The sequence below is a fragment of the Vanacampus margaritifer genome, chromosome 9, assembly GCF_051991255.1.
Source record: "Vanacampus margaritifer isolate UIUO_Vmar chromosome 9, RoL_Vmar_1.0, whole genome shotgun sequence".
NCBI lineage: Eukaryota > Metazoa > Chordata > Actinopteri > Syngnathiformes > Syngnathidae > Vanacampus > Vanacampus margaritifer.
The window spans coordinates 12,161,154-12,174,328 of record NC_135440.1 but is presented as its reverse complement, the minus strand read 5'-3'; the positions used below and the strand labels follow the sequence as shown (position 1 = coordinate 12,174,328).

At 37.6% G+C, this 13,175-nt stretch overlaps 1 protein-coding gene across 2 annotated transcripts in view; it reads right to left on the bottom strand.

Annotated features, from left to right (window-relative positions):
* dnah5 (dynein, axonemal, heavy chain 5) overlaps positions 1-13,175 on the bottom strand; it is a 97,477-nt gene that overhangs the window by 37,732 nt on the left and 46,570 nt on the right. For both annotated transcript variants that reach the window (XM_077574836.1, XM_077574837.1), the window contains 11 exons: positions 11,784-11,918; positions 11,285-11,407; positions 10,978-11,191; positions 10,679-10,902; positions 9,367-9,565; positions 9,114-9,286; positions 8,880-9,010; positions 4,795-4,948; positions 2,136-2,403; positions 1,760-1,883; positions 992-1,099 (listed from right to left, as the gene is read on the bottom strand). In XM_077574836.1, coding sequence (XP_077430962.1) covers positions 992-1,099; positions 1,760-1,883; positions 2,136-2,403; positions 4,795-4,948; positions 8,880-9,010; positions 9,114-9,286; positions 9,367-9,565; positions 10,679-10,902; positions 10,978-11,191; positions 11,285-11,407; positions 11,784-11,918 — 1,853 coding nt within the window. The remainder of the gene's footprint in view (positions 1-991; positions 1,100-1,759; positions 1,884-2,135; positions 2,404-4,794; positions 4,949-8,879; positions 9,011-9,113; positions 9,287-9,366; positions 9,566-10,678; positions 10,903-10,977; positions 11,192-11,284; positions 11,408-11,783; positions 11,919-13,175) is intronic.

The following is a 13,175-nucleotide window of genomic DNA, read 5'->3' as shown; positions in this document are numbered from 1 at the left end:
ATACAGACTTTATTTTCATAGTCTTAGAGCATGTTGTATACCAAAAATACATGAAAACCAGACACATGATTGGCTGAATAGGCTACTAGGACAATATCAATCATTTTGCTGGCATCAGAAAGTCAATATTGACTCATCTGACGTCGGAGGTAGCCAAAAAGGTTGTGATTATTGATATTTATCTTAAAGGATCTTTGCGCAGTTTGTCACTTTTTTACTCGTGACTGCCACCTCTGGCCTAAAGCTTAACTGCAGCATCTGCGTCAGGGTCGTTCATGGCGCGCGTGAGAGTACGCGCACGATCTTTTTTTTTAAATTAATTAATTTTTTTTTTTTTATGGAGAGCTCAGTATTGTTCATTCGATTTGACATGTCATCATTGCTCTCCTTTTTTATTTTTAATTAAAATTTATATATATATATATATTTTATTTTATTTTTTGTATGTGGGTGAGTATGTGTATGTGCGTGTGTGTGTGTGTGCGTGCGTGCGTGCGTGCGAGCGTGTGTGTATTCATTAGTTTACCTAAAACCTATTAAAAAAAATCCCATAATAATGATATAATATAATAATAAATTGCCAAATGCAGAAACATCAATGTAAGTTATCACGATGTGGTGGCTCTCGCTAACAGGCAGAATTAAGTAACCAGAATTAGGTTAAAAAATTCTATATACGTAGACCATGTATCTATAAATTTTGATATTTGGTTTTTATTTGAGGCAGATACGTGCACGATCTTAAAGCGACAGCCATAGTTGACAAATGAAGACATGACTTCAAATGAGGTAAGAAAAAAATCCGCCCCCTCCCCAAAGAAACTTTATATTCCCTTTACAGTAGTGTGCAGGTTCCGCATACTACTGTAAAGGGAATATAAAGGTGATAGGTGCGATGGGCATTGGTGAAGCATGCGTGATGTAGAAAAAGCACAACGCACCTTTAAAGCAATTTCAATATTAACCGTATTTGATTGTGTTGTTGGTGTACCTGTTAGCCAGTGTCTTAACTTCAGATCTCTTTTCCTCATAGATGTTCTTGTAGCCCTGAATGAAGGATAGGTAGGACTTGGGTGTGACATGGGTGGAGCGTCGATATCTACAATAAAAAAAAACAAAACAAAACTGTACATCACTTGATGTTCAACTCACTGCATTTTGTTCATATATTTCTATATATTTTGGTGTCCATAACATGCAAGCCACAGCATCCTTCATCTGCTTAACTCATTCACTCGCAGCCATTCTTACTGATGCATCCCTCCCGGCTGTTTTACTGGATTTTGACTGATTTAGCAAGTCCCACAGAATATTATGTTCTGTTGCTAAAAACAAAAAAACATGGAACCTACTAAAAGAAAGATTAGAGTCTCTTCTTCATCAGGAAAGCAACATATTTGTATCTGTTTCCATTTTGCAGCAATTAGCATTAGAATATAGCAAAGTTTCATAGTTTCAATAGCCCTCTTATACTCTTCTGCCACCTACTGGCAGTTTTATGTAATAACAAACATTGCTTTAAGCCACTTCTTCATGTCAGAAACTGCATCAAAGCCTTCTGTATGCTCTTGCATTAAAACACACGCCAAAAAACGTAAAAGTACGTTTTGGGGCGTGAAGGACAAATGATTAAAAAACGTATTTACACGTTGTTGGGTTTGAATGAGTTAATATGATGTTGTGTTTTATTATTGTTAACATCCACAGAGGCTTTAAAATAACAAATTGTCCAAAATAGCTGATCACTGCATGACTGTACCTCTGGAAGTAATCCACACACTTCTCAGCCACTCCATCCTGGAAAGAGCCCATGCATTGGACAACCTCGCTTTTGACTTGAGGTGAGCAGTCAATATCAAACACTGACACAAAGTGCTCTGAAACTGAAAAAACACAAAATACCGAAAGCGAGGAATTACAGAAAGTGCATTGAAATAAATCACACAGATTTGCACTTTAATTTTTTTTAGCATGCATTCAGTCTTAATGGAAATATTTAAACGCCTGAGCAACAGCAAACCAACAAAAGGGCCAAGTGACTATTATTACACAATTTGTAAAGAAAAAGAGAAATTATTTTGAACTAATTAACAAAAACATTAGCTGGGAAGTACACAACAAGTATTCACATGCACCTGCAACAAGTGCATCTTTCGGCCATCGTCTGAACCAGTCCATTGTACAACCAGATATCAGTGCCGGGAATTTTAGAGCCCTGTTGCGGAACTTTTCCCCAACGGGTGAAAAGCACAGGACAACGTGAAGGTTGTGTCGAACTCGTGACATGAAGTAGTCATACAAGTTTTCGTTGGTGGGCGGCCGTTTCGGAAACTCTCGCTTCATGATCGGGACGAGGTCACTGAGGATCTCGTCTATTTCGTCCCGAGCAAACAGGTTCGACACCTGAGGACAGAAATGTACAAAATCACACCACTGATTTTGTCATACGCATCCTTTATTGTGCAAAATGTGTGCTTTATAACGACATGCAAGATGAAGATCAAAATGCAGCTCTTGCTTTTGCTACCCTAAAATCCTCGTAAAACATGTTAAAAAAGACCGGTGTTAAAAACTGAAATAAAAAAAAAATGTTTTGAATGCAAATCCCTGAACAGTGATTATTTGATTCAAACACAGTGCCTGCTGTCTCCTAATAGGTCGGCTTTGTCCATAGTTAACTACCGGGGTGATGTTCTTGCTTCTTGCACCTTTTGCACTATGGTACATGCTCACTAATGAGACAGTCTGTGTTTGTGTGTGTGTGTGAGACCATCTCCCAGCATACCATCTGCTAGCCAACAATGACAACTAGCCTACATTCAGTAAAATTGCTCTCCTCCCTTTTGCTTCTCAGCACCATCTCAGTCACCTTTCTCACACATATCCCATCAAATTCTCTCTCTCTCTATCATGCCACCATTAAACACACATACTGTGCCCCCTGATTCCCATCTCAATTCCGCCTTCTCCGTTAGGTAAGCAAGGAGTAGAGAAAGAAGCAGACAAAGAGGGTTATGAAAAAAATTATGATTGGACTCATCTATGAACTTTTTGGGGGCTGTAGACTGAAAACTTTGGGTTCTGGATCTGGAACATAACATATTTGCCAAACAACAACACATTTATAGTTTGAGCAAAATTATTGGAGAAAAAAAACAGATCTTTCACTTTTTTCCACTGATGAACTCCTTTGTGGTTTCAGCTGTGTGTTTTGTGTCTGTATCTTGCTGCCTCTTCTGTCAGCTTGGTTGCAAGCTTTCGTTAAATTGGCAGACAAATCTGCCAGTTCTGTAGACTTTGGAGTTAATTTTGCTGCTGCTATATTATAAGTGTACCCGAGAAGAAGCCCAAGCGCTGACATTACCTTCACAGTGTTTCACAGATAATACAGATAAAGAAAAAGTTTGACACATGAGAAGATCTTGGTCAAAACGTAGCCTTCCATTAAAGTTAATGTTTGTCTCATCAGACCGCAACACATTCTCCCTGGATTTTTGATGGTTTAATTTTTGCATTTTGGCAAAATGCAGTCTGACTTTCCTATTATTTGTGCTAATTAATGGTTTGCTTCTTCCAGTGCATAACCTTGAAAAGTCACAATGAAATGCTACATTTACAACCAAAAAAGGTTATCGCGGCCACCGTGGACAAAACATGATCATCATGAGATAACACAGTTGGTAAATGTGATACGCCATGATTGCCGTGTATGTTACTACAGAGCATAATAATCCAATTCAACATGGCTTTAAGAAATAAGGTAGAACTTGCCTCATCTCATCGCTTTATGAGGGATAAGCTGCATGGAGTTGGAATACTTTGCATAATTTGACAACTGGTGAGTAGCCAATGATTAATTCCATTATTATCTCCTATGAACCATACAATCAAATAATTTAAAGATTTCTAAGTTTGAACTTGGGGAATAATTTAATTTTATTATGGGTATTCTGTAATACTTAAATGGCTTTCAGAGAGAAAGAGAGAGGGGGAGAGGGAGGGAGAGAGAGAGACCGAGAGAGGGAGACAGAGACAGAGAGAGAGAGAGAGAGAGGGGAGAGGGAGGGAGAGAGAGAGTCCCCGAGAGAGAGAGACAGAGAGAGAGAGGCATTTCACATTTTTGGGATAAACACCATTATAACTCAAGCACCAACAGGAAACAGGGAAGATGTGAGAAAAGAAGAAAGAAGATAATGTTGAACTTGTTGGTGGAAATGGACAAGGAAGCAAAAGTAAGATGGGTAATGAAAGAAAATTGTGAAAGAACAAAGAGAAAGGAGAACCAGATGATGAGAGGTAAATGGAAGGTAAATTACCCATAACAGAGAGGTAGGGAATAATAGACGTTTGGAGGAAGACAAACATATGTGAGCAATGGATGAAAGAACAAACCAATAACGATAACACAGAGGAGAGCAGAGGAGTATTCTAGAAATGCTCTTTTTGCTTTTAAACCCATGAAAAGGATTGTACGCATTACAGAGAGTAGTGCCGGGCACTGAATCAGACAAATGTGTTAACATAGGCACTTGACCTTGAAGCTACCTGCTGCGTTTACTACTCAAGGGGGAAAACATGCATTTGGCACTTTCAACTGACATCCTTATTGCAGATCTTTGGTCCTTTCGCAAAATGGTTCTAAATGTAAAAGATTATTGTACGTTCTAGCTGCACAATTTAATGCTAACATGTTCAGGAGAACCTTGCCATTGTGCTTCCTAGATATGATTTGAATGAAAGAGTCATCACAAGTTCCATTCATATGTCTACATTTTTGAAGCGCGTGCTCCTCACCTCTCCAGATGACAAAACGTTGTTCATGTACTCAAGGAAGGACTCTTCTTTGATTTCGTTGTCAGTGAAGAGGAAGGTGAGGCCTTTTCCGAGCAAACCTGCTGTCTTGTACAAACCTTTTAGGTCATCCATCAAGTTGGTGGTGTTGTAGGAACTGGAAAAGAATTGTCGCAAGTTAACCACCTCACGATATTAATAAGAATTTTTTTGCAACGCACTTTCGATTTCAAAGAAACCTCAAAAGAGAGAGTTTAAAAACGACATTCAAAACAGTGGTTCGAACCCCGAGAGTTCAGTGAGTCAGTCTCAGGGGTTCAGCAGAGGTCAAGACACACACCGACTCAAATGATTCGCGATGATACTTGGCCATCATTGGCTGCAGGTGATCACGCTATATTGGCCTATATGTGCTGCAGGGAATTTGTTGCGCTCAGTAGTCAACTTCTGACTGTCGTGATGCTACGTCTTTATTATTTTAATCCCTTCATATTATGTTAAGCAAAGAAAGAAAGTGGTCGAAAGAATATGTGCAATATGAATTCCCTTGTGTATCAGAATATATGGTGTTCCACAGGGTTTAATTCCGGGGCCTCTGCTGTATTCATTGTATATGCTGCGCCTGGGTTCCATTTTTTTTTTTTTAAACTGCGGTTTTGGAGTGATGGATGTCAGTGTCCTAACTGCACGATTTTCAATGCCAAGTTGAGTAATTCTATTCCAGCACAAGTAGCTATCTAGCAAAACTAGCATTTCCTTTAAAATGCATGGAGATGGAAGAACACAATTCAAAAGTGTATTCAAAGTGAAGAGATACGATGAAAAGACTACTCTGCCTGTTTATTTTGTTCACCAGTAAACCCTATACCCATGTCCTGAATTTGAAAATAAATAAATAAATAATAATAATTACTTTTCAATAAAGAAGGGTTTGGTGAAAGCGCATAGAAAACTGGTGTGGTTTAGCAACTCCAACAACATAGTTTAAGAAACATCTACCTAATTAGTTGAGAGCACCTAATTAAAAACACCTATTTGCTTTAACACTTTAAAAAGTTCCCTGAGCCTTTAAATGAAATGAAGCTGACATGTCTCCACAATCACGGCGACTTGATTGTTCTTCAAATGATCATCATTGTCACCTTCCGCAAGAGTTGAAACCCGCTAAAGATTCTTGCTTAAGAAAGAGGCTGTTCTCAGTGTTCCGTATCCAAGCAAGTTAATATTTACAATTTGGGGGACCTTTGTGACGAATGGACTGAGGCAGAAGTGGCTGTATCAAAAGCCACACTGTGATAAACATAACCTGAAGGAATTTGATGAAGTGGTGTATTCCTGGTATTGAGCCGCTCACGAACCGTAGACAACTTTAGAAGTGTCTTACTTTGGCTAAGGACAAAACAACTATAAAATAAAAATCAATAATAATAAATAAAATAAGTGCACTGTGTTGCTCAATGGTCCCAAATCAAGGCCAGACAGTTTTCTGAAGTCCAAAATCAAAGCAGCTGTCAAGCAGTAAAGATTAGAGTACTTAATGCTTGCCTTCTGCTGGCAAGCATTAGGGAGATGCTTATTTGATGACCCTACTGCTAAAAACGACCAAAATTGTGCTATCTATCAAAGCAAGCGGGGCTTCTAACACCTCAGCCGTGTCACAGGCTGATCATGTCCATGCCACAACGTTCTGTACTGCTGAAGCAATTCATGCAAAACAAGTGCTCATTAAATATTGATTGCATACAAATGAACATACTTTCATTTCTGCATCATTGGTTTATATTTAATATTTATATTATAGTATGTATATTATAATTGAGATGGTGAGTGTTTTACCTGTAAGCTATAATTATCAACCTGATAGGAATAAAATATTAAAAAATGTCACTCTGTGTTGTGATTCTGTCTAATCTACAGTATGAGTTTCACTTTTTTGAACTGTATGACAGAATTATTTTTAATCTTCCATAAAAGTCTAGGAATTCTATTAATTTGTTGAGATACACATGTATATATGCCTACAGCCTTCATTTTGTGTCAGATATTGTCATATAATAAACATTGATTTGTTTTACTATAAGCGTCCAGATGTAAACAAGTGTGTGTCAAGATTGCCTCAAATGCTGTTATATACATTAATAAGTGTCTGTGCAGATACAAACACAAGGTGCCATTACTTATTTATTTGTTTTGTTTTTTCATGTTAAATGTCTTCAAGAGATATTCAGTGTGTTGGAAATATCAAATTTGCATTTCCATGTGCAGTATGTGTGTCTGTTTCGTTTTCTGCTTGTGCAACTTGTTTGTGTGGGAATTTCGACAAATTACAGAGACAGAGCTGAAACATCAACTGAGAGAGGGAGGTGGCGAGAGACCATCAAACAAGCAAATGTACAAAGCATAACAAGAACAAAAGTTTTTGCAAAGACACGGACAGCGAAAAAGAGACAGACTGACAGGAATGATGAGAAAGCAGAGGAGACAATAGGATTTGGAGACAAGTTATTGACTTTCTGGTTTGCCCCACACGGGCCGAAGAAGGAACACAAGAATCACTCATTAGTGCTAAGTAGCCAAACATCACTCTGCAAGGGGAACTACAAAGGAAATCCAACGGTGACAAATGCACATAGACCAGGGTTAGAAAGATATTCTGGCAAAAAAATAGGCAGGAACAATGAGGCAAGAGGAAGAAAGCAGAGATAAAAGACAGTTGAAAATGAAATTTTTACCTAAACCGCAATGAAATGAAAAAGGCTCACAGGTGACAATGGAATTGTTCCACAGAGAACGCAAGAACAAGGTTAAGAAGATTAAGCAGTTCCATTCAATTTCTTCTAAATTCGAAGGACTGCATTTGAATCCAATCTTGCATAGCAGCTCTGGAATGATGCAACTTAAATTGCTTTGTCGCACAAAACAAAAGAAGTCCCTGCACATTTCAGAGAGTTGAACTACTCTAGTGTCCGTAGGTGTGAATGCGAGGAGCCAATGATAAAATGGGGGTTCACAGTATGGGCTCTTTGTGCTGGCAAAAAGTGGCTCAGTCTTTTCTCGTTTTGAAAAATCACATTATTCTAAACACATACCTCCTCTTATGACTGTTTTGGGTTGGATCATGGAGTCATTGAATTGTTATGTTCTTGTATTATGTTGTTCCTTATGATGATGATGGTGACGATGATGCAGTTGCTATGTGAGGTATTAGTTATATGTTGTCTAGTCATTAGTATTTTGAAGTTGTTATACAGTTGCTATGTAAGGTATTAAGTCTTATTTTGTCTGGTCTTTTTTTACTTTGTAGTTACTATACAGTTGCTATGTGAGGTATTAGTTATATGTTGTCTAGTCATTTGTATTTTGAAGTTGTTATACAGTTGCTATGTAAGGTATCAAGTCTTATTTTGTCTGGTCTTTTTTTACTTTGTAGTTACTATACAGTTGCTATGTGAGGTATTAGTTATATGTTGTCTAGTCATTTGTATTTTGAAGTTGTTATACAGTTGCTATGTAAGGTATTAAGTCTTATTTTACTTTGTAGTTACTATACAGTTGCTATGTGAGGTATTAGTTATATGTTGTCTAGTCATTTGTATTTTGAAGTTGTTATACAGTTACTATGTAAGGTATTAAGTCTTATTTTGTCTGGTCTATTTTTTTTACTTTGTAGTTACTATACAGTTGCTATGTGAGGTATTAGTTATATGTTGTCTAGTCATTTGTATTTTATAGTTGTTATACAGTTGCTGTGTAAGGTATTACGTCTTATTTTGTCTGGTCTTTTTTTAACTTTGTAGTTACTATACAGTTGCTATGTGAAGTATTAGTCTTATTTTGCCTAGTCATTTTTTTTCATTTTGTAGTTACTATACAGTTACTATGTGAAGTGTTAGTCTTATTTTTTCTGTGATGATAATGTTGTCAGTTGCTATCCTATTAGTCAGTCTTAGTTTGTCTAGGCACTCGTATTTTAGCATTAAGGCTTTTATTCTGTTATACAGAATTGTGTTTTTCCCTAGCAAGAGTTACCGAACGACGCTTTTGTAAGTACAGTACATTTAATGCATAACAAAATAATAGTAGCCTACCGTGTAAGAGTGATTTGGAAAATCTTGTACCCGGCAATGAATGAGGCCAGTCTCGTCAAGCTCTGTTTTCCTGAACCTCCAACACCAACCAACAAGGCATTACCTCCAGGAGTCCGGATTATCCTTGAGACCTTACACAAATACAAACACACACAACACATGATTAATTAAAAAGAAAGGGAAAAAAAGACAATTTTGGGATAAATGTATAGTTAAGCATGAGGCTTGCATTACCTTGACCAAATGTATCATTGCGTCCTGAAAGAAGACCATGTCCATGCCAGTACCCCTGACACTCTCATTGTAAAGACCCAGGAACACGTTCAGTCTTCCCTTTAAGCTCTCAAACGTCTCAATGGCCTCATACACTTTGGGTAAATCCATATCAGAATTTTCAGCCTCCTCTCCTATGATGAAAATGTTTCATATTAGGACCATGGCCTTCTAGAATTTTAAATAGTGTAGCTGTAATATGATGTTATTCTACCTGTTGCTTCAGGTGTATCTCGTAGAAAGTCAACAAAGTAGCTGTCCACGCCGAGGTCCACAAAGTTCTTGTCTTTATCGCCAAGGGTGTCCCCTACCAGTTTTGCCAAAGCCTGTTCAAACCACTCCACTTCTTCAGGCATGATAAATCTGTCAGCTATCACTCGTTTGCATTCATGTTTCCACAACGACAACAACACCTGGAAAAGGAAATAAAGCCTCAGGCTGTCAACAAGAAATGAATGTTGCTGCTTAATTGAACATAGTCAACCAGACTGTGAGACTGCTGACGTGCAGACGAAGCATATGTCAGTTTTTATGGGACCAATTGGCATGTGTTGAATTTTACTAACGTTTTGCGTGACAAATGGGAGGTAGAGCCGACACGAGTGGTGGGAGAGAACCCGTTTTTTGTTACAATGTGTGAGTGCTGCTCAAATGGGATGGAATATGAATATAATATTTAATGCCACAACGATAATGATGCAAGCAATGTGTCATTCCATTCATTCATCTGACACCGTTGTTGTTGTAGTACGTACGTAAAATCTCATTTCCTAATCATAGCCTAGGATTTTAGCTCACTGCTAGCATTCTGTGCTCCCAATCCAGATACGTGGTGTACACGCAGGTTCAATCACCGAAGTTAGTTGGGCGCCTACGGCAATTAGGGGTGGGAATCTTTGAATGTCTCACGATTCGATTCAGATTACTGGGTCTGCAATTCGATTCAGAATCGATTTTCGATTAAGGACGATTTTTGATTCAAAATGATTTGATTGACAATGATTTTTGCTTTAATCTATAAATGTGCAAGGAATTGTAATGATCTACTCCAGTCTGACTCGCTAATGCTAATTAGCGCGCTACTGGCGGCACTTTTATCACTCAAAAGAACGGTTCCACGCTGAAAAAAAACTAACTTTTATTGAAATAACTTCATCGTGACTTTTTCCTTCTACTCTCTAATGTGGCTACAACTTCACAGTGTATTAGACCGCATGGACCCACAGTGCCCCTCAGTGGCCAAACCGGGTACAACATGAACAGCGCTCCAAATAAAGGCACACACAGACAAAGACAAGAGAGTATAAAATAATTTAGATAAAATCGATTTTGGGACATTTAAAATTGATTCTGAATCGTACTAAATGAGAATCGCGATTCTTATGAGAATCGATTTTTTGGCACACCCCTAACGGCAAAATTGTAGTATTTGGGCACCAGACTTCAAAAGGGAGTTATGTTTAAGAGTTGACTGAAAAGTCAAAAGGTCAAATTGCTCAGTTGTGCTTTGATGCGTGTCCTCTCACCTGGGTAGAGTTGACCACCTCTGCAGTGGTATTTAGCATGCCTTGCCAGACCCTGGAGAGATCCCTAAGATTGAAGACGTAATGAAACTTGGCAGGAGTTGGAAGCATCTTAACTTTAGTCAGCTGCCAAAGATGTCGAGTCATGGACACCAGGAAGGGTACTGTGCTTCGAACATCATCAGCAAAACTGCGGCGTGCGCAGAAGTAGCCTTCCCCAATCACACCTGCATGTAGTTGATGGTGGCATAACTAAATGTTTCAATGCATAGAGATTCTACTTTGGCTGGTTTTATGATTACCAAAGATCTTGTCAATTGACGAATTGGAGGGAAGTGTACAGTTAAAGATGGAAAATTGTCTTTTGAGTCTCTGCGGGATGTCATTACGGCCTCCCCCTGGATGGATCATAGCGGCCAGGAACTGGATGTCAATAATGCCAGTGAATTCTCCTGGTTTTTCTAGATTGAAGAACCCATTCTGGTCCATTAGTTGACGGACAATCTCATTTGTAACCTGTGTCCAAAACAAAAAAGTATAGTGGTGTTTTTTTGGGGGGGATTTTTCTTTTTTCTTTTAAAATACGGTAATGTTACTTTAATTCCAAACCTGATCGCCCCACTCATTGATGACAGGCATGTTGATATCATCGATGAAGACTGACATTTTTTTCCCGGCTGGGGGTCCATAAGTGCTCCCCATCCTCTTATCCACATAACTCTCAACAGTTCTCTTAAAAAGAAAGAACAGTTTACACAATTTAGAGACATATTTCCCAAGAAGAAGACGACAAGAAACAAAACAGAGCTGCTGTGGGATCAAATCCATCATGACAGCCTGATCAATATACTGCTAAGCCTGAGACAGGGACAAGACTGTGGTCTCACCTTCAGCCTGCACACTGTCCATCAGGCACACAAATCAATATTACTTTGCATACCCATCTCTAATAGATGAAATCATCTTAAATCTAACACTCTCTTATTTTTAAAGGATAACAGATGTTGAGCCTCGAGCATTGTGCAAGGTAGGTTGAAGTTAAAGACACACAACATGCAGCAGAAGACTAAATTATTAAAGTCGAAGGAGCTGGATGTCTGTACTTCACCTGGAATATGAGTGGTGTGGTGGCAGAGGAAAAATTTAGACTCTTTCCCATGTGTGTCTCAGGATGGAGCTTTGACATGTAGCCCTTAATCATGACTGTCTTGGCTGTCCCTTGCTCTCCAACCAGTAAAACAGCCTAAAAAACAAACAAACACACGTTGCAGCGTTAGTCATTTTGTGAGTTTAATAAAACGTTTCATTGTACCTAATGGTGTGTGATATTGAGTATTTTTGTATCGATCCAATGGCAAGTAAACGCCAATATTGATACTTAATAATTAAGGTAGATGCATCATTCCTCAATTAATTTCTATGACCTTGAAAGTGTTTTTGTGACATTTGTCTTTCTACTATTTAACTGTTAAAAGCAGCGCATAATTAGGACAAAGTTTTTTATATTGCTAAATAAATATACAATTGAAATTTTTCCACTCACAATGTTCTTAAATAAACAAAGTGGCCCAAAAAATGTATGCATATTGTTTAGAAATTATTATACAAAAATGTAATAGACTATATCCCTTCATTGAACCTTTCTGCATTTTTTTTTGCTTAAAAAAAACCCATGTTGTTCAAAGATGATCACTTAACCCATTCACTCCCAGCCATTTTTACTGAAGCAATCCCCTTCGCTCCTGAATTTTGACTGATTTTGCAAGGCCCACAGAATATTGTGTTTTATTACTATAAAAACATGGAAAGATTAGAGTCTCTTCTTTCATCAGGAAAAAAAAGTACATTTGTATCTGTTTCCGTTTTGCAGCAATTAGAATTAACATTAGAATATAGCTAAATTTTGTCAATATTCCCATTCTGGCGAAAACAATGACAAAAAAAGCGTGTTGCAACATGGCCCTGGCTGATCTCTTATACTCTGCTGCCACCTGCTGGACTTAAATAAATAAATAAAAACTGCAGTTGAGCTTGAGGCACCTCTTAATGTCAGAAGTTGCATCAAAGCTTTCTGTATGCTCTTGAATAAATAAATAAAAACATTTAAAAATAAACATGTAAACACGTTTTTGGGAGTGACCAACAAAGTATTTAAAAACATTTTTTTTTTTTTACACATTTTTGGGTTGGAAGGAGTTTAATTTAACAAATATAAAAAAATTAGGATAGGAAAACAATTATTTTTCAAGTACAATGTGGCTCATGGAAATCCAATATAAAAACAAAATATATACATTGTAATGTTATTTCATTTATTTCTTCATTAACACATTTAGTATTAGAGAAATCCAAAAGTAATTAAAAGTAACCAAGTTACATTGCTTTAAATACATTACTTTAATATTATGATATTTGAATTTCGTTATTAACTAAAGGTAACTAGTACATTTTATTTTCACTTGTTCACCACAAGATTTTACCTTGTCAGTTAGATCGTGGT